The 22,139-nt window shown below is 60.9% G+C and overlaps 2 protein-coding genes across 2 annotated transcripts; both read left to right on the top strand.

Moving 5' to 3' along the window:
* The first annotated feature begins 3,244 nt into the window (after positions 1-3,244).
* Positions 3,245-7,760, top strand: LOC141936298 (methanethiol oxidase-like). The gene is made up of 10 exons (XM_074853161.1): positions 3,245-3,349; positions 3,870-4,055; positions 4,539-4,659; positions 5,059-5,241; positions 5,532-5,710; positions 5,946-6,024; positions 6,335-6,456; positions 6,554-6,646; positions 6,872-6,990; positions 7,598-7,760. The coding sequence occupies exons 2-10, from the start codon at positions 3,888-3,890 to the stop codon at positions 7,758-7,760; spliced, it is 1,227 nt and encodes a 408-aa protein (XP_074709262.1). The 5' UTR covers positions 3,245-3,349; positions 3,870-3,887.
* Positions 7,761-15,090: 7,330 nt separating this feature from the next.
* Positions 15,091-19,589, top strand: LOC141936299 (methanethiol oxidase-like). The gene is made up of 10 exons (XM_074853162.1): positions 15,091-15,195; positions 15,705-15,890; positions 16,374-16,494; positions 16,894-17,076; positions 17,367-17,545; positions 17,774-17,852; positions 18,163-18,284; positions 18,382-18,474; positions 18,700-18,818; positions 19,427-19,589. The coding sequence occupies exons 2-10, from the start codon at positions 15,723-15,725 to the stop codon at positions 19,587-19,589; spliced, it is 1,227 nt and encodes a 408-aa protein (XP_074709263.1). The 5' UTR covers positions 15,091-15,195; positions 15,705-15,722.
* Positions 19,590-22,139: the final 2,550 nt, after the last annotated feature.

Here is a 22,139-nt window from a genome sequence, read left to right as displayed (position 1 = left end):
GCCACGGGTTTGGCATTAAGGGCAGAAGATGCTCCTCCAGCTGACCGCGGGAGGGCACAGCGCAGCTTCCCTCTTCCTTCAGAAGCTGCTGATTCCTGGGTTTCACTTGCTCGTTGCTGATTTGAGGTTGCAGATTGATTTATATTTCTACCAGAGTTGGGACCGCTCTGTCTTTGTGTCTCACCCGCCTTCGGGGGACTCCTCTCAGGTGCTGCCCCCAGAGCCGCGTGTGCCTCGGTGCTGCCCGTCCGCCTTGAGCTGCCACTGAGTTCTTGCTGCTCCGCGGGCAGGAACGTCACCGTCCTGCTGCCTTCTGCTCTGCCTCTGCCCTGGCAGGAGCGGGCTCAGCTGGGGCTGCTCTCTCTTTGCCCGCACCATGGATTTACAGTTCGCCAGTAACGGGCGCTGGCAGCCCCGACAGCCCCCCGTGTGCTGGGCTGTGTCCGGAGCAGACGTGGAGTTCTTGGTGAAGCAAGGTCTTCGCCCGGCACATTCAGGGCGCTGGGCCAGTCGGCACCGGGCTGCGCCACCGAGCCTTGGCCATGACCAGAATTACAGCGTGTTCTTCCCTAGCAGGGACGGAAGGGATGGCCGGGAGGAGGGAGCCATGGCCACCTCCATCTGGGCTTCTCCCTGCCGTGGCTTCCCCGCCCTGCCAGCCGCAGGGAGCTTCTCCTGGGCCGAGCGCCCAGGGCTTGTGCTCTCCGCTAACCATCGCCCGCCGGCCTGTCGGTGCTGCCGAGCCTGCTCCTCCCCTCCCTGCCATCAGCTTTAATTAGAAAACTCTACACCCCACAGCTTGGTTTTGTGAGGGATGCCAAAGACGTCACCGGGAAAGCCAAAGAGGATGACCAGCAAACTTTGTTAATGAGTGGAGGAGCAATGAGCTCGTTAATGAGCAGGTGCGTGGGCGCCAGAGGAAGGCGCAGCGCGACACACGCGCCCTGACAGCAGAAGCCGTGCAAAAGGCCTCAGCCGAGCTCTGCCAGGGCCTCTGGGGGAGCGGGAGCTTCTCGCGCGCCCCCGGGCCTGGCCGGGCTTCCTGCCAGCGCGGCAGACGAGGCCGGCGGCGAGGCGGGTGCGAGGCCCCAACCTCTTCTGCGTTGGGCTGGGGAAAGCGGGGCAGTCGTGCCCAGCCCCGAGCGGCGTGGCCATTTGGCCAGCTGGGCCCACCTGCCCCGGGTACTGCAGGGATACTGGAGAAGCTGCTTAAAGCTGGGCACTGGGGCCCGGTGCCGGGCTGCGCCCACGGCCGCCTGCCGCAGGTTTGAAGAGCTGCTCTGGAACCAGGGAGCATTAATGACAGCCCTGGGGAGACAGGCCAGCTCTCCTGATAGAGATCTCCCCAGAGCTTCTGTAATGGCCCTCTCGGAGGTTCCTGCATTCCTACGCGGAGCAATTACTTATCCCGTGTAATTTGCCGACGGATTGAGGACTTCTTCCACCAGACACGATACTTGTTCACGTTCCACTGCGCTTGGTGTTTCCTTCCTGCTTTGGTCTGGCAGCTGGGGGCGGCCACGCTCGTGGTGATCTCGGGAGGGGACCCTTCCTCCAGCACCCCTCTCTCCAACGCTCTTCTCAGGCCCTTTAGCAGAGATCTCTGCTGTTCCCGTGGGTCATTTGTAGAACTTCAGCCCAGTTCCGCCCAGACTGACGCCAGGCACTTTGCGGGGTTGGTGCTGCGTGGGGCCTTTGGTGGGAGCTGAGCACTGGGGGCTGGGCAAGGCGAGCAGATCCCTCAACAGGGGCACGGACTGTGTTTCCAGAGGCACCCATTTGTACCCTCAGGTGTTTTCTGGGTGTTTGGGGGATGTTGGCAGCTCCTCACCCGATGTCGGTGCTGCTGGAGCCCCCTCCCTGCTCCGAGCGCTGCAGCCCCGGGCGCCGCCCTTAGAGCTCCCAAAGCCTTTCTGGGCAGAGGCCCGGCTGGGCCTGGCTCTCGGCGCTGAGCCCGGGCAGCCCGTGACGCCTTCAGCTCAGCCCTGCGGCAGAGACGTGCCTTCTGTCAGGGTCCGGCTCTCAGAGGAGCCTCTGGTGGCCTCCGTCTCTGCAAACCTTGTCATTTCCAGAGGCTGCTGGTGGGGCCGATTGTCGAGCTGGACTTGCCACCCCTCCCGTGGAATTTGCTGCCACTGCACGTTTGTGTGGCCGGAACCTGGGGACGGGGGGCGGCTTTAATTAGCTGGTGTCTTGGCTGGGACACGGAGGCCTCCGGAGCCCAGTACGTCCCAGTGGAAACCATCGGAGCCCCAGGATCAGATACGGGACGTTGTTTAAGGAAAAGACCTGCATGGACCAGCAGATTTCTCCTGCAGATTGGTGCTTCGCGAGGCGGAAACAAGCCACAGTGCTGGTCTGGCACCTCCCAAACACTGTGGAGCGATGGCTCCTCCCTTGGCACCTCGCTTCTCCCCCACCCCTTCGCCTCTATATAAGGCCCCTGGGAGCAGCCTCGGCACAACTCGACCCACCCCGGCGAGGCAACAGCAAGCAGCACCCCCAGCTCCAGCACCTCCGCTCCTGAGGAGAGGGACCCCGGCGCCTTCAACATGGGTAAGAGAGACTCTGCAGCCTCCCCGCAGCCCACGGCACCCCCCGGCCTCGGAGCCCCGTCCCGGATCTGTCTCCAGCCGCTGCCGGGAGGCTGCAGACATCCCACCCTGGAACCCATCGGGTTGATGTCCCCGGTGGCTCTCCAGGGAGGATCCTCTCCCGGGTCTGTGCTCTGCCGGTGCCAGCCCAGCAGCAGGGGACGGGCAGCTGGGCTGGGGGAAGCTCCGTCTGGCGGGACAGAGGCTTCTGAGCAGGCGCCTCGCAAGGATGGGGACGTTTCTCATTTCTCCTTCTCTTCTCCCCAAACCAGACAGATGCAGAGCTCAGTGCTACGAGTGCCCCCCCTGCACGGATGCTGTGAAAGGCAAGTCCTCGCCAGCGCGTTTTGGGGTGGGCGGAATAGAATAGAATAGAATAGAATAGAATAGAATAGAATAGAATAGAATAGAATAAGGAATAGACAAGACAAGACTAGACTAGACTAGACTAGAGTAGAATAGAATAGAACAGAACAGTTCCAGCTGGACAGGACCTACAATGACCATCCAGTTCAGCTGCCCGTAGGAAGGTCGCAGCACCCACAAAAATAAGTTCAGTCCTGTCCGAGAGCCTGTTGAAGCTTTTCTTTTCCTGCCCGGCCGGTCCATGGCCTGTTTTAACACAAGCTTTCTCCACCGCAGCTCCTAGAGAGGAGGTGGCCTACGTGACCTGTACCTACAGGGGAACGTGCATCGACCAACCTGACTTCCTGGCCACCGTCGATCTCAACCCCAAATCTTCCTGTTATGGCCAGGTACCTGCGTCTGCACTGGGCTTGTACTGGGCTTGTACTGGGCTTGTACTGGGCTGGGGACCGGCTGCTGGCTCTGTGCTTCGCGGTGCCTCCGCACTCAGGACTTTTCTCTCTTCTGCTGGGGAAGCTCAGACGGCTCCACAGCCCCCTGGCACGCTGGCTGCCCCTTTATGCCTCGCACCTTCTTGTCTTCCTGCACCTCCCTGTCTCAGCGCCCTGGCTTGGGCCCTTCCGCAGAGCTCAGCCTGGTTCTGTTGTGCCGCCGTGCCAGGGCTGTTCTGCTCCACACTGCGCCAACCCGCCGCCCCACGGGGAGACCGGCACGTGCCTGTCTCTGGGGCTGCGGAGGAAGATTATCTGCATCTCCTGTGCGTCTTTGACCTGCTCAGTCGCACTGGAGCTTGAACCTTCCCACAGATCTCCTCTGATGCAGGGAGTGGTGTTACCGCCTCTAAACTGCTGGTTGCAGTGAAGCCCCCGTCCCTCCCCACGGACCCTAACTCTCCCTTGACTGCCTTAGGTGATCCACCGCCTGCCCATGCCCAACCTCAAAGACGAGCTGCATTCCTCGGGGTGGAGCGCTGGCTGCGCCTGCGTGGGCAATGTCACCCTGAAAAGGAACAAGCTGATCCTTCCCGGTTTGATTTCTTCCCGCATCTACGTGGTGGATGTGGGTTCCCAGTGCCGGGCTCCCAAGCTGTGCAAGGTACGCTGGAGGTGATCCCAGGACAAGTTTCTGGGCAGGGGCTGGGACCTGGTGCTTCTGGAATGGTACCCAGGGAAGGAGGGTTCCCTCTGCCTCTTCTCTCCCTCCCTGATTGCAGAGGGCTGGGTCACGCTTCCCTCTCAGCGCTCTCCTTTCCGAGCGCGGTGGGCTCCCGTTGCCACGGCGCTGTCCCTGTGTGCCCGTGGCTTTCAGAGAGAGTCCAACGGCCCAAGTGGTGCCACAGGCAGCCGGGCTGCTGGGGCTCAGGTAATGCTTCTTGTCCGTGCAGAGGGGAGCTCGAGGTTCTGGGCTCCTCTGCCAGGAGCAGGCCCTGGCGCGGGCGAGTTCTTGGAAAGCAGGTTCCTGCCAGTGTCAGGGATTTCCAGGAGTCTCCGGTGGCCACAGGCTCTGCCAGGGAGTGTGAAATGAACTGAGAGGCTGGAGGCTGAAGGGGGCTTGTGTGTGAGTGTCAACATTTTTCAGACGATTGAGCCAGTGGACGTCTTCTGGAAGTGCAACAAGGGCTACCTTGCTACCGTCCACAGCCTGCCTAACGGCGATATCTTGATTGCCAACATGGGAGATCCAGCTGGCAATGGCAAAGGTACGTTTTCCTGTAACCGTTCCAGGAACAGGATTCCTATTAGCAAAAGAACGAGCTGAACACCGTCAGGCTTTCAGGTTTCAAACAGCAAACGTGAGATAACTTGTTTGTAACTCCCCGTCCTTCTGTGCTGGTGTGAGCACAACCATCACCCACAAGCTGAGGCACAGAGCGGGGACGTGGAGACAAGGTTAGAGGCAAAGCTGGTCTCCTCCGCACATTCAGGGGTTCAGCCGACCTGTCTTAGCATGGCTAAAGCATGTCTATAGCGTGTCTTCATATGTCTTAGGATTTCTGAGCGTGTCTTAGCACATCTTAGGACATCTTACCGTATCTTAGCCTGTTGCCTGTTCAGCAATGGCGTGTGTGACTTGTCGCGTGTCCCCTTTTGTGTCACAGGTGGATTTATCGTGCTGGATGGAGAGACCTTTGAGCTCAAGGGGAACTGGGAAAATGAGTGTCAAGTCCCCCCGACAGGGTACGACTTCTGCTTGCAGCCACGCCACGATGTTCTGGTCAGCTCTGCTGGAGTTGTACTAAAACGTGCGGGATACGGGTTTAACCCCTGCGACCTGAAGAAAGGTGAGGAAACACGGACACACGTGTTGAGCCGGATCTCGGCGAGGTGGTGGGCGGGTGGCGATGCCGTCCGGGAGCGGGGACGGGCAGGGTTCTCCCCGAACGGCCCATCTGCAGCCTCTGCCCTCGCGACAGGCCGGGCCCTGCCTTGTCCCGCGCCTCCCTACAGCTCTGCAGTTTCTCGGCCGATTCTGGCCAGTCGCTGCCGCGGCTGTGCCTGCCCTGAGCGTTCTGGGGAGGGATTAGTGTCCGTGGGTAGCCCCCTCTTCTGACTGGGTTTTCCTTCTCCTCAGGGGTCTACGGGCGCCGCCTGAACTTCTGGAACTTGTCCTGCCGCAACCTCACCCAGTGCTTTGACCTGGGGGAGGACTCTCTGCCCCTGAACGTTCGATTCCTCCACAACCCCGACGCTGCCGAGGGATACGTCAGCTGCGCCCTGAGCGGTGTCACCTACCGCTTCTACAAGTGTGAGGCAAGTCTTGTGCCCATGGCCAGGGCAGACGAGCAGCAGGGGGTTGAGCGATGAAGCCCCGTCTTGCTGTCGGTGTCAGACGACGCTGCCCTGTTGTCTCTGCTGGGAGCAGCCGGTGCCGCAGCAGCCGTCCTCGGGCAGCTCTGCCTGCCCGTGCCAGCGTGTGGGTGCAGGGGAGGGTCCTGCCTGGCCAGCCAGGAGCGCTGACGGTGCGGGGCCTCTGTTTCTTGTGCAGAGAGGCTGCTGGGAAGTAGAGGAGGTGATTCGGATTCCGGCCATAAATGTGATAGATTGGATTATGCCCAAGATGCCAGGTTCGTGTGCCCTGAGGGGGGATTCCTTTCTCCTGCCTCAGCGTTGTGCTGTGCAGCCTGGCAAAGCCCCCTCGCTGACCCCCAAAGCCTCGCTGCGCAGTCGCCACGGAGGCTTGTTGGAGGGGCTGCTGGGCTCTGCACGCCCCCGAGCAGACGCCGCTGCCCTGGCAGGAGCCTGCGCGCCCGGGCAGGTCTCCTGAGCTAGAGGCACGGGCAGAGAACGGTGGGGAGAGATGGGAGCTGGGGCTGGGGGCCGGGCAGCTTTGCTGTGGCTGCTGCCTTTCTGGAGCTCCTCGTTTCTGTGCCCCAGCCTTCACAGCCGACATCATCATCTCCATGGACGACAGGTTCCTGTATCTCAGCAACTGGTGGCACGGAGACATCCGCCAGTACGAGCTCTCCAAAACCTGCAAGCCCAGGCTGGTGGGACAGGTGAGGCAGGAGCAGCGGGGTTGCGCTGTGGGTTCCTCAGCAGGAGCTGGGGTGGGTGGATGACACGGCGACGTGTGTCCCGCTGCCTCGCTCACAGGTCTTTGTGGGAGGCCTCCTCACCAGATGCGGGCCCGTGTCCGTGTGCCGGAATGAAGAGCTGAAGTGCCAGCCCGAGCCCTTGGTGGTCAAGGTGAGTTCTGCGTCCTCGCTGGCCTCTGGCGTCCTCCGGCCTTCGGCTCTGCGCCGCTGACTCTGGGCACAGGGTGTCTGGGCAAGGTCCCCGCTGAGGTGCCGGGTGTCCCTGGGGTCTGGCAGCTCGCTGTGCCAGGAGGGGAGGGGAGGGGGCCGCTCTGCTCTGCCCGGCTACCACCTCCTGCGCAGCCGGTAACCACGGTGCCGTGCGCTGTGTCTGCAGTGCAAGAGGGTGTACGGCGGCCCCTGCAAGATGCAGCTCAGCCTGGATGGCAAGAGGCTCTACGTCACCAACTCCTTCTACAGCGCATTAGACAAGCAGTTCTACCCGTGCATGGTCAGGTGAGAAGTGTTTGGGGGGCAAGGAGCCTCCTTGGGGCGGCCTCTGTGCTCGGAGCGGGAGAGGCGCCTCATCTGGGGGCTACCGGGACACGGGCGCCATGGCAGGGGACGGGTTTCCCGATGCTCATCCCCGTGGCTTCCTCACGGTGACTCTCACTGGCCGTTGGCTCACAAGCATCTCTGGCCAGGCATGGTGCAGCCGCCGCCTGTCGGGAGCTGCAGGGCCCAGGGCTGGCTCAGGAGAGCGCGAGTGTTTGGGGCCGAAGGGTGGAGTGAACCCACCTGCGGGTCTCTGGGAGCTGGGCCACGGCTCTGCCCCAGCACCTCCCGCTGCAGCCCCCAGAGCTGTTTCGATTTAGCAAACAGACGACCGTCTCCACACAAAGGCGAGCTCCAGCCTGCCCCTCGCACCCCGCGTGGCGGCTTCCTCACGTCCCCTGAGAACTCAGGGAAAGCGTCGAACCTGAGCCTCCGCCCCCTCCCTGCAGAAGACGAGATGCTCAGGGAAAGCCTCTCCCTCCATCGGCAGCAGGAGGGTGACGGGCACGATCTCCTGCCAGGGCCCTGCTTTGCTTCCTCTAACGGCTGCGCTCTTGTCCCCTCGCAGGGAAGGCTCCGTCATGCTGCAGATTGATGTGGACACTGAGAATGGAGGCCTCGCCGTCAACAAGAACTTCCTGGTGGATTTTGGAAAGGAGCCCTGCGGGCCTTGCCTTGCCCATGATATCCGCTTCGCTTGTGGGGATTCCAGCTCTGATAACTGGGCCTAGGCGCCACGTGGAAGATTTCCCCTCTTCTCTCTCTTCCGTAGCGCAGCCGTTTAGGAATTGTGTAGGGTAGTTGGGTTTGGGGTCCCCCTTCCTCGCTGGAGTCTGGATTTCTGCTAACAGGAGCTACGGAAGCTCTGCCTAGTTGTGAGGGTTGGGTTCAGGCAAACCAGTGAACAGTGACACGTGGCATGGTTTTGGGGTTTTCAGACTTTTCAGGGTTTTCGGGGGTCTCAGGGCAAAGCAATCCCCGGGTGTGACCCAGCGCGGAGCCCAGGGCAGTTGCGGGGCTGTGGGGGTGAGCAGGACACGCGGCGCCTTCGGGCCGGTCTCTGCGCCCCCGCCGGGCCTCCCCTCGCTGCCGCGGGCTGGCGGGACCTGCCTTGGCCTCCCAGCCCCGCTGGCTGCCGCTGCCTGGGGCCGGTGGCAAGGCCCACAGCTCTCGGGTACGACTCGGAGCTCGTTCGCGCCTGAAAACCAAGGCACGAGCAAGTGAAGTGCCCAGCTGGTCTGAGTTGCTGCTCTTCAGCCAGGTCATTCCTGGACAGCCCGTCCCCGGCCAGAGCCCTCCTGGCTCGCTTCCCCCCGCCTGGGTCGATGCGCCTCACAGCTGAAGGGCTCGGAAGTGCTTCACTTTGAAAAGAGGTGCCTGTTTCCTGACACTGGTTTGCTCTTCTGTTCTGCTTTAAACAAAATAAAATTGTTCTTTGTATCAGTTAGATCTTCACGTGTTTTATTTCATTGGAGCCTTTCATATTTATTGCAGGGGAAAACAAAACCCATCAGTGGTTAGTGACAAGATCAGGGGTTTGAAAACCCCTAAGACAGGACAGTGATTGTGCAAGAGCGCCTGCTAGTCTTCCTGGAATTTTCTGGTAGAAATTGTCTTTGCTTGCTCTGCTCTCATGTGCATTCTTGCAGGCACCTGTTCTCCAGGGGATCTTGGCAACCATTTGGCCCTTTCCTGCCCCAAGCAAACGCTCCTCATCAGAGCAACGCAGTGTCATCCCCAAAGCCACCATCTGGTTATCGAAGGGTTTACGTTAAGATACGTGGAGGTCGGAAGGGACACGCTGTGCACACACGCCAGCGAAATCCCTCGTGTTTGGGGAGTCCTGGCTGGTGGCTCCTGGGAAGCTGCTTTCACAGAATCACAGAATCAGAATAATCTAGGTTGGAAAGGACCTTGAAGATCATCCAGTCCAACCGTTAACCCAGCACTGACAGTTCCCAACTACACCAGATCCCTCAGTGCTATGTCGACCCGACTCTTAAACACCTCCAGGGATGGGGACTCCACCACCTCCCTGGGCAGCCCATTCCAACGCCTGACTACCCGTTCTGTAAAGAAATCCTTCCTAATATCCAGTCTAAACCTTCTCTGGTGCAGCTTGAGGCCATTCCCTCTTGTCTTATCGCTCATTACTTGGCTCAAGAGACTCCTCCCCCCTCTCTGCACCCTCCTTTCAGGGAGTTGCAGAGGGCCAGGAGGTCTCCCCTCAGCCTCCTCTTCTCCACACTAAACCCCCCAGGTCCCTCAGCCGCTCCCCATCAGACCTGTGCTCCAGACCCTGCACCAGCTCTGTTGCCCTTCTCTGGACACGCTCGAGTCATTCAATGGCCTTTTTGGAGTGAGGGGCCCAAAACTGAACCCACTCATCGAGGGGCAGCCTCACCAGTGCCGAGCCCAGGGGTCAGATCCCTTCCCTGTCCCTGCTGGCCACGCTGGTGCTGGTACAAGCCAGGATGCCATTGGCCTTCTTGGCCACCTGGGCACACTGCTGGCCCGTGTTCAGTCAGCTGTCAATCAACACCCAATGTTCAGCATTGGATCAGCGGGATCATTTCAGATGGGCAGCACAGTCTTAGCTGAGGCCAAGTAACGAGGGGGCTTTCACCCAAAGCGCTCCGCGTGCACCGGGTGTGGCGTTGGCAAAATCACCTCAGTCCATCAACAGTCCTCAGTGGACCGTCCTCGGAGGTTTTCACACAGGCAAGGTGTAGTTGCTGGGGATGTCGATCGTCCTCCTGGTCATCTGGTGCTGCGGGGGGTGTCACAGCCCAGTCCCACGGCGTGAGCCTGTTTGCTGCGCGGGACAGCGAGCACTGGCCTGCAGAACCCCGCTGTGCACCCACGGCCCTTCCCCTGAGTCCCGTTTGCCTTGAGCAGCCTCACAAGGGTCCATGTCGCAGCCATGAGTTTGGAGGTTGCAAAAATTAGTACATAAAGAGGATCCTTCTAAGTTTTAGCCTTTTATGTATTTACCTTGGAAGAACACAACTTCATTTACTTCCTTCACGCTTCTCTTGGACAAACACATTGCCACAGCCCTCTCGTGCACCCTGGGGTGCTGCTGGTCAGCATCAGGGTCCCTTGAGTGTGACACCCCGTTCTGATCCCAGAGCTCCTGGTTTGTGGCCTCCCCCGGGGACGTCCCTGCTGAGGTGGCTTTGGAAGGAGCCTGATCTCACCGGCCTCAGACCCTGCAAAGCCCGTCCCTGCGCAGCGGCGCCCGCTCCTCCCCGCGGCTGGAGGCAGAGTCTGCCCAGCAGACACCCCCGTGCCAGCCTGTGGCCCAGGTGGCCGGAGGTGGCCGGGCCAAATCCACCCTGGAATTCCCTCCCTGCGACGGGGCAGGTGCCATATTGAATATTGAGATCTCCTGCCCCCCCTGAATGCTTTTTGCTCTGCTTTTGTAGCATTTGCTCATTTTGGTGTTTAGAAGCTGGGCTGAATAGATGGAAATTGCACCGAGTGTGAATGTGACCTTTGTTTTCCTGAAGTGACGTTGCCAGGGAGATGAGGGTGCAAATGTAACAGTATTTTGTGGAGGAACCATGGATATTGCAGAAAGTGGAAAGGGTATTGATTAGGCTGGTTTACCATAGAGAAAAATATTCTCTTCTGTAGCAGATGAACAAACCCCTGGTCCACATTCTGCCGTCACACGCGTGGTCGGATGAACAGACCCTCGTACAGAGAAGTGTAGCTGGGTCCTTGTGGTGGAACCTGACGTGCTGAGGCAAACTGCTCAGCCTGTGTATTCCTGGGCTGCTTTTCCTTCTCCTTCAGTGGAGGAAGGTCAACCGTGGTTGTTCTCCTTTGTTCTCGTGGGGTGTTCCTGACAGAATGTGGGACTTCAGCTTTGAGCCCACCCCGCCTCAGCCCGAGATGTGCTACCAAGAGAAGCGGGAAGTGCAGCGTTATCCTCGCAGCCCCGGAGGCCGTCCCAGTGCAACAAGGCTTAAGTGACTGTCAGCATTAAGGTCCCCTTTTCTCTCTGTCTCTTGGAGTGAAATAATTCTGCCTCTGGCTGGCTGTGCGATCCCCACGGCTGGCGGTGAAATGCCCGGCCCCCAGCGGTTCAGGTAGGACTGACAAATTGCGGCTCACTCCTTGAATTTAAATTCATCAGCAAAGCTCTGCTTCGGAACATCATCAGCCCGCCTGGCAGCTGCTGGTAACCAGACTGGGATCGTTAGGCAGCAAACACTGGTGTGCAGAGCTGGGGGGGCTCCCAGGGGGGGCTCCCACCCGCCGCTCTCGAAGCCACATCTTGAAGAAGTTAGCAGTAAACTTTGTTAAGCTTCCCGTACCGCATCAGCAGCTCGTGAATTAACCTCCAAACCTTGCCCCTGCTGTTGAGGTGATGAATTGTGCCTGTTTTGACACAAGGGCTGGATGTTGTGGTGTTCCTTCTGCTCCTGGAGAGGGGAACAGACTCACCAGAGTGAAACCCTTGGGAGATGCGGAGCTGGGAAGGTCTAGGACAACGAACCTCTGCTGGCATTTTTTGCTGGGACACCGGCACTGCCCAGAGTCTTTCCAAACTCTCAGGGTGCTCAGTGCCCGGCTGAGCTGCTTGGACACAGCAGGAGCTGCCGAGAGAGTTTGGAGGCCCAGTGAAAAGTGTAAGAAAGGGGGGGTTGAGTTTACAGAACCATGAGTGACACTTAGACACCCTGGGGCACCTCAGGGGTTTTATGGCTGGGTGAGATGGGACATGAACGTCCCCCCTGGTGCATGGGGGCAGGTTGGAGACGGCTCCCAGAGCCGGGGGAGCTCTTGTCTGGGTGTCCGGAGCAGACGTGGAGTTCTTGGTGAAGCAAGGTCTTCGCCCGGCACATTCAGAGCGCTGGGCCAGTCGGCACTGGGCTGCGCCACCGAGCCTTGGCCATGACCAGAATTACAGCGTGTTCTTCCCTAGCAGGGACGGAAGGGATGGCCAGGAGGAGGGAGCCATGGCCACCTCCATCTGGGCTTCTCCCTGCCGTGGCTTCCCCGCCCTGCCAGCCACAGGGAGCTTCTCCTGGGCCGAGCGCCCAGGGCTTGTGCTCTCCGCTAACCATCGCCCGCCGGCCTGTCGGTGCTGCCGAGCCTGCTCCTCCCCTCCCTGCCATCAGCTTTAATTAGAAAACTCTACACCCCACAGCTTGGTTTTGTGAGGGATGCCAAAGACGTCACTGGGAAAGCCAAAGAGGATGACCAGCAAACTTTGTTAATGAGTGGAGGAGCAATGAGCTCGTTAATGAGCAGGTGCGTGGGCGCCAGAGGAAGGCGCAGCGCGACACACGCGCCCTGACAGCAGAAGCCGCGCAAAAGGCCTCAGCCGAGCTCTGCCAGGGCCTCTGGGGGAGCGGGAGCTTCTCGCGCGCCCCCGGGCCTGGCCGGGCTTCCTGCCAGCGCGGCAGACGAGGCCGGCGGCGAGGCGGGTGCGAGGCCCCAACCTCTTCTGCGTTGGGCTGGGGAAAGCGGGGCAGTCGTGCCCAGCCCCGAGCGGCGTGGGAGCACCCTGGTGAGCGGAGAGGAGGGAACGGCCCTTCTGGGTTGCTCTGAGGAGGAGCTCGCTCCGGCCGGGAGCTGCTCCTGGGCCAAGGGTTCCTTCTGCCTGTCGGGGAGGCGCCAGCCAGCCCCTCGTTTCCCCCTGATCCCTGCCGGCCGTTCAGCCTCCGGCTCAGCGCACGCTGGTGCGAGCTGCCTCCTGCTCTGCCCTTTGCCTGGCTCAGCTGCTGGGCCTGGAGCTCTCCTTGCTGGCCCAGAGCTGGGGCTGCGTCCTCCTGCCAGCCCGGGCTGTCCTTCGGCGGGCAGCGGCCGCTGCTCCCCGCTGCCTGGGGCGCACTCGGGCCGTGCCTCCTGCCAGCGTGCAATGGGCATTTCCACTCTCTGTGGAAGGAGGGAGAACGAGCCTGCACAAAAATCCCCACTTTTTCCTTTCCTACTGCCTGAAAGAAAGCATTTGGCCAGCTGGGCCCACCTGCCCCGGGTACTGCAGGGATACTGGAGAAGCTGCTTAAAGCTGGGCACTGGGGCCCGGTGCCGGGCTGCGCCCACGGCCGCCTGCCGCAGGTTTGAAGAGCTGCTCTGGAACCAGGGAGCATTAATGACAGCCCTGGGGAGACAGGCCAGCTCTCCTGATAGAGATCTCCCCAGAGCTTCTGTAATGGCCCTCTCGGAGGTTCCTGCATTCCTACGCGGAGCAATTACTTATCCCGTGTAATTTGCCGACGGATTGAGGACTTCTTCCACCAGACACGACACTTGTTCACGTTCCACTGCGCTTGGTGTTTCCTTCCTGCTTTGGTCTGGCAGCTGGGGGCGGCCACGCTCGTGGTGATCTCAGGAGGGGACCCTTCCTCCAGCACCCCTCTCTCCAACGCTCTTCTCAGGCCCTTTAGCAGAGATCTCTGCTGTTCCCGTGGGTCATTTGTAGAACTTCAGCCCAGTTCCGCCCAGACTGACGCCAGGCACTTTGCGGGGTTGGTGCTGCGTGGGGCCTTTGGTGGGAGCTGAGCGCTGGGGGCTGGGCAAGGCGAGCAGATCCCTCAACAGGGGCACGGACTGTGTTTCCAGAGGCACCCATTTGTACCCTCAGGTGTTTTCTGGGTGTTTGGGGGATGTTGGCAGCTCCTCACCCGATGTCGGTGCTGCTGGAGCCCCCTCCCTGCTCCGAGCGCTGCAGCCCCGGGCGCCGCCCTTAGAGCTCCCAAAGCCTTTCTGGGCAGAGGCCCGGCTGGGCCTGGCTCTCGGCGCTGAGCCCGGGCAGCCCGTGACACCTTCAGCTCAGCCCTGCGGCAGAGACGTGCCTTCTGTCAGGGTCCGGCTGTCAGAGGAGCCTCTGGTGGCCTCCGTCTCTGCAAACCTTGTCATTTCCAGAGGCTGCTGGTGGGGCCGATTGTCGAGCTGGACTTGCCACCCCTCCCGTGGAATTTGCTGCCACTGCACGTTTGTGTGGCCGGAACCTGGGGACGGGGGGCGGCTTTAATTAGCTGGTGTCTCGGCTGGGACACGGAGGCCTCCGGAGCCCAGTACGTCCCAGTGGAAACCATCGGAGCCCTAGGATCAGATACGGGACGTTGTTTAAGGAAAAGACCTGCATGGACCAGCAGATTTCTCCTGCAGATTGGTGCTTCGCGAGGCGGAAACAAGCCACAGTGCTGGTCTGGCACCTCCCAAACACTGTGGAGCGATGGCTCCTCCCTTGGCACCTCGCTTCTCCCCCACCCCTTCGCCTCTATATAAGGCCCCTGGGAGCAGCCTCGGCACAACTCGACCCACCCCGGCGAGGCAACAGCAAGCAGCACCCTCAGCTCCAGCACCTCCGCTCCTGAGGAGAGGGACCCCGGCGCCTTCAACATGGGTAAGAGAGACTCTGCAGCCTCCCCACAGCCCACGGCACCCCCCGGCCTCAGAGCCCCGTCCCGGATCTGGCTCCAGCCGCTGCCGGGAGGCTGCAGACATCCCACCCTGGAACCCATCGGGTTGATGTCCCCGGCGGCTCTCCAGGGAGGATCCTCTCCCGGGTCTGTGCTCTGCCGGTGCCAGCCCAGCAGCAGGGGACGGGCAGCTGGGCTGGGGGAAGCTCCGTCTGGTGGGACAGAGGCTTCTGAGCAGGCGCCTCGCAAGGATGGGGACGTTTCTCATTTCTCCTTCTCTTCTCCCCAAACCAGACAGATGCAGAGCTCAGTGCTACGAGTGCTCCCCCTGCACGAATGCTGTGAAAGGCAAGTCCTCGCCAGCGCGTTTTGGGGTGGGCGGAATAGAATAGAATAGAATAAGGAATAGAATAGAAAACTAGAAAGAATAGAATAGAATAGAATAGAATAGAATAGAATAGAATAGAATAGAATAGAATAGAATAGAATAGAATAGAACAGAACAGTTCCAGCTGGACAGGACCTACAATGACCATCCGGTTCAGCTGCCCGTAGGAAGGTCGCAGCACCTACAAAAATAAGTTCAGTCCTGTCCGAGAGCCTGTTGAAGCTTTTCTTTTCCTGCCCGGCCGGTCCATGGCCTGTTTTAACACAAGCTTTCTCCACCGCAGCTCCTAGAGAGGAGGTGGCCTACGTGACCTGTACCTACAGGGGAACGTGCATCGACCAACCTGACTTCCTGGCCACCGTCGATCTCAACCCCAAATCTCCCTGTTATGGCCAGGTACCTGCGTCTGCACTGGGCTTGTACTGGGCTTGTACTGGGCTGGGGACCGGCTGCTGGCTCTGTGCTTCGCGGTGCCTCCGCACTCAGGACTTTTCTCTCTTCTGCTGGGGAAGCTCAGACGGCTCCACAGCCCCCTGGCACGCTGGCTGCCCCTTTATGCCTCGCACCTTCTTGTCTTCCTGCACCTCCCTGTCTCAGCGCCCTGGCTTGGGCCCTTCCGCAGAGCTCAGCCTGGTTCTGTTGTGCCGCCGTGCCAGGGCTGTTCTGCTCCGCACTGCGCCAACCCGCCGCCCCACGGGGAGACCGGCACGTGCCTGTCTCTGGGGCTGCGGAGGAAGATTATCTGCATCTCCTGTGCGTCTTTGACCTGCTCAGTCGCACTGGAGCTTGAACCTTCCCACAGATCTCCTCTGATGCAGGGAGTGGTGTTACCGCCTCTAAACTGCTGGTTGCAGTGAAGCCCCCGTCCCTCCCCACGGACCCTAACTCTCCCTTGACTGCCTTAGGTGATCCACCGCCTGCCCATGCCCAACCTCAAAGACGAGCTGCATTCCTCGGGGTGGAGCGCTGGCTGCGCCTGCGTGGGCAATGTCACCCTGAAAAGGAACAAGCTGATCCTTCCCGGTTTGATTTCTTCCCGCATCTACGTGGTGGATGTGGGTTCCCAGTGCCGGGCTCCCAAGCTGTGCAAGGTACGCTGGAGGTGATCCCAGGACAAGTTTCTGGGCAGGGGCTGGGACCTGGTGCTTCTGGAATGGTACCCAGGGAAGGAGGGTTCCCTCTGCCTCTTCTCTCCCTCCCTGATTGCAGAGGGCTGGGTCACGCTTCCCTCTCAGCGCTCTCCTTTCCGAGCACGGCGAGCTTCCGTTGCCACGGCGCTGTCCCTGTGTGCCCGTGGCTTTCAGAGAGAGTCCAACGGCCCAAGTGGTGCCACAGGCAGCCGGGCTGCTGGGGCTCAGGTGGTGCTTCTTGTCCGTGCAGAGGGGAGCTCGAGGTTCTGGGCTCCTCTGCCAGGAGCAGGCCCTGGCGCGGGCGAGTTCTTGGAAAGCAGGTTCCTGCCAGTGTCAGGGATTTCCAGGAGTCTCCAGTGGCCACGGGCTCTGCCAAGGAGCGTGAAATGAACTGAGAGGCTGGAGGCTGAAGGGGGCTTGTGTGTGAGTGTCAACTTTTTTCAGATGATTGAGCCAGTGGACGTCTTCTGGAAGTGCAACAAGGGCTACCTTGGTACCGTCCACAGCCTGCCTAACGGCGATATCTTGATTGCCAACATGGGAGATCCAGCTGGCAATGGCAAAGGTACGTTTTCCTGTAACCGTTCCAGGAACAGGATTCCTATTAGTAAAAGAACGAGCTGAACACCGTCAGGCTTTCAGGTTTCAAACAGCAAACGTGAGATAACTTGTTTGTAACTCCCCGTCCTTCTGTGCTGGTGTGAGCACAACCATCACCCACGAGCTGAGGCGCAGAGCGGGGACGTGGAGACAAGGTTAGAGGCAAAGCTGGTCTCCTCCGCACATTCAGGGGTTCAGCCGACCTGTCTTAGCATGGCTAAAGCATGTCTATAGCGTGTCTTCATATGTCTTAGGATTTCTGAGCGTGTCTTAGCACATCTTAGGACATCTTACCGTATCTTAGTCTGTTGCCTGTTCAGCAATGGCGTGTGTGACTTGTCACGTGTCCCCTTTTGTGTCACAGGTGGATTTATTGTGCTGGATGGAGAGACCTTTGAGCTCAAGGGGAACTGGGAAAATGAGTGTCAAGTCCCCCCGACAGGGTATGACTTCTGGTACCAGCCACGCCACGATGTTCTGGTCAGCTCTGCTGGAGCCGTCCTAAAACGTGCGGGATACGGGTTTAACCCCTGCGACCTGAAGAAAGGTGAGGGAACACGGACACACGTGCTGAGCCGGATCTCGGCGAGGTGGTGGGCGGGTGGCGATGCCGTCGGGGAGCGGGGACGGGCAGGGTTCTCCCCGAACGGCCCATCTGCAGCCTCTGCCCTCGCGACAGGCCGGGCCCTGCCTTGTCCCGCGCCTCCCTACAGCTCTGCAGTTTCTCGGCTGATTCTGGCCAGTCGCTGCCGCGGCTGTGCCTGCCCTGAGTGTTCTGGGGAGGGATTAGTGTCCGTGGGTAGCCCCCTCTTCTGACTGGGTTTTCCTTCTCCTCAGGGGTCTACGGGCGCCGCCTGAACTTCTGGAACTTGTCCTGCCGCAACCTCACCCAGTGCTTTGACCTGGGGGAGGACTCTCTGCCCCTGAACGTTCGATTCCTCCACAACCCCGACGCTGCCGAGGGATACGTCAGCTGCGCCCTGAGCGGTGTCACCTACCGCTTCTGCAAGTGTGAGGCAAGTCTTGTGCCCATGGCCAGGGCAGACGAGCAGCAGGGGGTTTAGCGATGAAGCCCAGTCTTGCTGTCGGTGTCAGACGACGCTGCCCCGTTGTCTCTGCTGGGAGCAGCCGGTGCCGCGTCCTCGGGCAGCTCTGCCTGCCCGTGCCAGCGTGTGGGTGCAGGGGAGGGTCCTGCCTGGCCAGCCAGGAGCGCTGACGGTGCGGGGCCTCTGTTTCTTGTGCAGAGAGGCTGCTGGGAAGTAGAGGAGGTGATTCGGATTCCGGCCATAAACGTGATAGATTGGATTCTGCCCAAGATGCCAGGTTCGTGTGCCCTGAGGGGGGATTCCTTTCTCCTGCCGCAGCGTTGTGCTGTGCAGCCTGGCAAAGCCCCCTCGCTGACCCCCAAAGCCTCGCTGCACAGTCGCCACGGAGGCTTGTTGGAGGGGCTGCTGGGCTCTGCACGCCCCCGAGCAGACGCCGCTGCCCTGGCAGGAGCCTGCGCGCCCGGGCAGGTCTCCTGAGCTAGAGGCATGGGCAGAGAACGGCGGGGAGAGATGGGAGCTGGGGCTGGGGGCCGGGCAGCTTTGCTGTGGCTGCTGCCTTTCTGGAGCTCCTCGTTTCTGTGCCCCAGCCTTCACAGCCGACATCATCATCTCCATGGACGACAGGTTCCTGTATCTCAGCAACTGGTGGCACGGAGACATCCGCCAGTACGAGCTCTCCAAAACCTGCAAGCCCAGGCTGGTGGGACAGGTGAGGCAGGAGCAGCGGGGTTGCGCTGTGGGTTCCTCAGCAGGAGCTGGGGTGGGTGGATGACACGGCGACGTGTGTCCCGCTGCCTCGCTCACAGGTCTTTGTGGGAGGCCTCCTCACCAGATGCGGGCCCGTGTCCGTGTGCCGGAATGAAGAGCTGAAGTGCCAGCCCGAGCCCTTGGTGGTCAAGGTGAGTTCTGTGTCCTCGCTGGCCTCTGGCGTCCTCTGGCCTTCGGCTCTGCGCCGCTGACTCTGGGCACAGGGTGTCTGGGCAAGGTCCCCGCTGAGGTGCCGCGTGTCCCTGGGGTCTGGCAGCTCGCTGTGCCAGGAGGGGAGGGGAGGGGGCCGCTCTGCTCTGCCCGGCTACCACCTCCTGTGCAGCCGGTAACCGTGGTGCCGTGCGCTGTGTCTGCAGTGCAAGAGGGTGTACGGCGGCCCCTGCAAGATGCAGCTCAGCCTGGATGGCAAGAGGCTCTACGTCACCAACTCCTTCTACAGCACGTGGGACAAGCAGTTCTACCCGTGCATGGTCAGGTGAGAAGTGTTTGGGGGGCAAGGAGCCTCCTTGGGGCGGCCTCTGTGCTCGGAGCGGGAGAGGCGCCTCATCTGGGGGCTACCGGGACACGGGCGCCATGGCAGGGGACGGGTTTCCCGATGCTCATCCCCGTGGCTTCCTCACGGTGACTCTCACTGGCCATTGGCTCACAAGCATCTCTGGCCAGGCATGGTGCAGCCGCCGCCTGTCGGGAGCTGCAGGGCCCAGGGCTGGCTCAGGAGAGCGCGAGTGTTTGGGGCCAAAGGGTGGAGTGAACCCACCTGCGGGTCTCTGGGAGCCGGGCCACAGCTCTGCCCCAGCACCTCCCGCTGCAGCCCCCAGAGCTGTTTCGATTTAGCAAACAGACGACCGTCTCCACACAAAGGTGAGCTCCAGCCTGCCCCTCGCACCCCGCGTGGCGGCTTCCTCACGTCCCCTGAGAACTCAGGGAAAGCGTCGAACCTGAGCCTCCGCACCCTCCCTGCAGAAGACGAGATGCTCAGGGAAAGCCTCTTCCTCCATCGGCAGCAGGAGGGTGACGGGCACGATCTCCTGCCCAGGGCCCTGCTTTGCTTCCTCTAACGGCTGCGCTCTTGTCCCCTCGCAGGGAAGGCTCCGTCATGCTGCAGATTGATGTGGACACTGAGAATGGAGGCCTCGCCGTCAACAAGAACTTCCTGGTGGATTTTGGAAAGGAGCCCTGCGGGCCTTGCCTTGCCCATGATATCCGCTTCGCTTGTGGGGATTCCACCTCCGATATCTGGGCCTAGGCACCATGTGGAAGATTTCCCCTCTTCTCTCTCTTCCGTAGCGCAGCCGTTTAGGAATTGTGTAGGGTAGTTGGGTTTGGGGTCCCCCTTCCTCGCTGGAGTCTGGATTTCTGCTAACAGGAGCTACGGAAGCTCTGCCTAGTTGTGAGGGTTGGGTTCAGGCAAACCAGTGAACAGTGACACATGGCATGGTTTCGGGGTTTTCAGAGTTTTCGGGGTTTTCAGAGTTTTCAGGGCTTTCAGGGTCTCAGGGCAAAGCAATCCCCGGGTGTGACCCAGCGCGGAGCCCAGGGCAGTTGCGGGGCTGTGGGGGTGAGCAGGACACGCGGCGCCTTCGGGCCGGTCTCTGTGCCCCCGCCGGGCCTCCCCTCGCTGCCGCGGGCTGGCGGGACCTGCTTTGGCCTCCCAGCCCCGCTGGCTGCCGCTGCCTGGGGCCGGTGGCAAGGCCCACAGCTCTCGGGTACGACTCGGAGCTCGTTCGCGCCTGAAAACCAAGGCACGAGCAAGTGAAGTGCCCAGCTGGTCTGAGTTGCTGCTCTTCAGCCAGGTCATTCCTGGACAGCCCGTCCCCGGCCGGAGCCCTCCTGGCTCGCTTCCCCCCGCCTGGGTCGATGCGCCTCACAGCTGAAGGGCTCGGAAGTGCTTCACTTTGAAAAGAGGTGCCTGTTTCCTGACACTGGTTTGCTCTTCTGTTCTGCTTTAAACAAAATAAAATTGTTCTTTGCATCAGTTAGATTCTCACGTGTCTTATTTCATTGGAGCTTTTCTCTCTTGTGTCCAGCGGTGGTTCATGAGCAGGTCAGGCTCTTAGAAATCCCTACGGCAGAAGCACGGGCTGGTCAGGAGCGCCCCTCAGTCTTCCTGAAACCCAAAGTTTGCAAAAATGTGGATATAATGTGAATCTTCATAAATTTTAATATTTTACATATTTACCTTGGAAGAAAAGATCTTCAATTTTTTTCCTCACACTTCCCATGGCCAACCATTCCTACAGCTCTCTTGTGCACCCTTGACGGTCCCAGGAGAAAAACAATCCCCTCTGGAGAACAGTCCCGTGGCTTCAGTGAGGTGTCCAGGAGATCTGGAGGAATTGCTGCCTTGGGGGGCCTCTTCTCACGGGCTAGGGAGGACGACATTCCCCGAGGTCTCAAGGTTCAGGAGGTGGGCGTCACCCCTGGGGCGCTGCTTGAGTGTGACACCCAGAGCTCCTGGTTTGTGGCCTCCCCCGGGGACGTCCCTGCTGAGGTGGCTTTGGAAGGAGCCTGATCTCACCGGCCTCAGACCCTGCAAAGCCCGTCCCTGCGCAGCGGCGCCCGCTCCTCCCCGCGGCTGGAGGCAGAGTCTGCCCAGCGGACACCCCCGTGCCAGCCTGTGGCCCAGGTGGCCGGAGGTGGCCAGGCCGAATCCGCCCAGGAAGCCCCTCCCTGCGACGGGGCAGGCACCATCCCCGCTGGCGCAGGGCAGAACCCCCCACCCAAGGGCTGTGTTTCTGGGGTTGGGCAGCGTCTGCCGCCCCTCGCGCTGTGGCCAGGGCTCAGCCCAGGCTTCGAGCTGCCGCCGAGCCGGGAAGGCCAACGGGAACGGAGGAGGCCCAGCCCCTGCTCCCTCGTCACGCCGCACTCTGCCCGCGCCGCATGGATGCGGACGTGACTCTGCTGGTGTGAGCAAACTCCTTCGTCCCCTCCAAGGCCTTTCCCAGGCCGCTGGGTCCCGATTTCCGTGTTTCGGGGAGCGTGGGCCTCCTCCTCCCCCTTGTGTGCGAGTCAGGAATGAGGGACGTGGGGCGCGTGCGGTGCTGTGGAGGTGCCTTACCTGGGGCGGCGGCGCACGGGGGTGCCTGGCGTTGGCTGCTTCCTCTGCTCCCTCCTGGGGTTATTTGGGAGACGGGCTTGTCCCCGCTCCCAGCACCCGGCAGGTCCTTCGCAGCTTCCAGCAGCTGCCCTCGAGGACAGACCCCGCTGCATCTCCCCTCTCCCCGAAGGGAATTAACCCCCCTTACAGCAACCTCCACGGCCGCAGCCATTCCCACAGATGAGGACTGGAAGGTGCCTGCGAGTCCAGATGCTGCTTATACCCTCCTTGTCCTTCGGGGCCTCCTGGGGAAGTTTTCTTGGGCCAGAGGCAAGGCGGGACCCAGGGGGCTGAGCCGCCCGCCGCGGCGTGACTCTGCCGTGTGCTCCACGGCGCGGTCTTGGGCATCACGTACAAACAGACGAGCCCGGGCAGGTGCGTGCGGCAGAGCCTGAGCCGAGGCCGATGGTTGTTTTGCTGGCAACTGTCAGGGGCAGCGGGCTGAGAGCCTCTGATGGCAGAGTGACTGTCTGAGCTGCTGGTTTCAGCCCACCTCTGGGCTGAGCGCTGGAGGGGACAAGGCAGCGATGTGCCTGTGGCGGGCGAGCACCCCTGCACGGCCGAAGCCCAGCCGGCTGACACCCGCTTCGCACCAGACGCAGCAGCCGACACCCTGACTAAGTGGGATGTGTCATGGGGAAAACTGTTACATTGCTCTGCCCTCCTCCCCGCCAGCAAATTAACCTCCCACAGCAAACG

The sequence above is a fragment of the Strix uralensis genome, chromosome 32, assembly GCF_047716275.1.
Source record: "Strix uralensis isolate ZFMK-TIS-50842 chromosome 32, bStrUra1, whole genome shotgun sequence".
In the NCBI taxonomy this organism is placed as follows: domain Eukaryota; kingdom Metazoa; phylum Chordata; class Aves; order Strigiformes; family Strigidae; genus Strix; species Strix uralensis.
This window is presented reverse-complemented; position numbering and strand designations above follow the sequence as displayed.

What these genes read in the sequence shown, in the direction of transcription:
- LOC141936298 (XM_074853161.1), top strand. Translation starts at nt 3,888, where the DNA reads ATGCCCAACCTCAAAGACGAGCTGCATTCCTCGGGGTGGAGCGCTGGC. An exon ending in CCCCTGCGACCTGAAGAAAG is followed by an intron (nt 5,242 to 5,531) that starts GTGAGGAAACAC and finishes CCTTCTCCTCAG; the next exon opens with GGGTCTACGGGCGCCGCCTG. An exon ending in AGCCCAGGCTGGTGGGACAG is followed by an intron (nt 6,457 to 6,553) that starts GTGAGGCAGGAG and finishes CCTCGCTCACAG; the next exon opens with GTCTTTGTGGGAGGCCTCCT.
- LOC141936299 (XM_074853162.1), top strand. Translation starts at nt 15,723, where the DNA reads ATGCCCAACCTCAAAGACGAGCTGCATTCCTCGGGGTGGAGCGCTGGC. An exon ending in GGGCTCCCAAGCTGTGCAAG is followed by an intron (nt 15,891 to 16,373) that starts GTACGCTGGAGG and finishes AACTTTTTTCAG; the next exon opens with ATGATTGAGCCAGTGGACGT. An exon ending in TTCTACCCGTGCATGGTCAG is followed by an intron (nt 18,819 to 19,426) that starts GTGAGAAGTGTT and finishes GTCCCCTCGCAG; the next exon opens with GGAAGGCTCCGTCATGCTGC.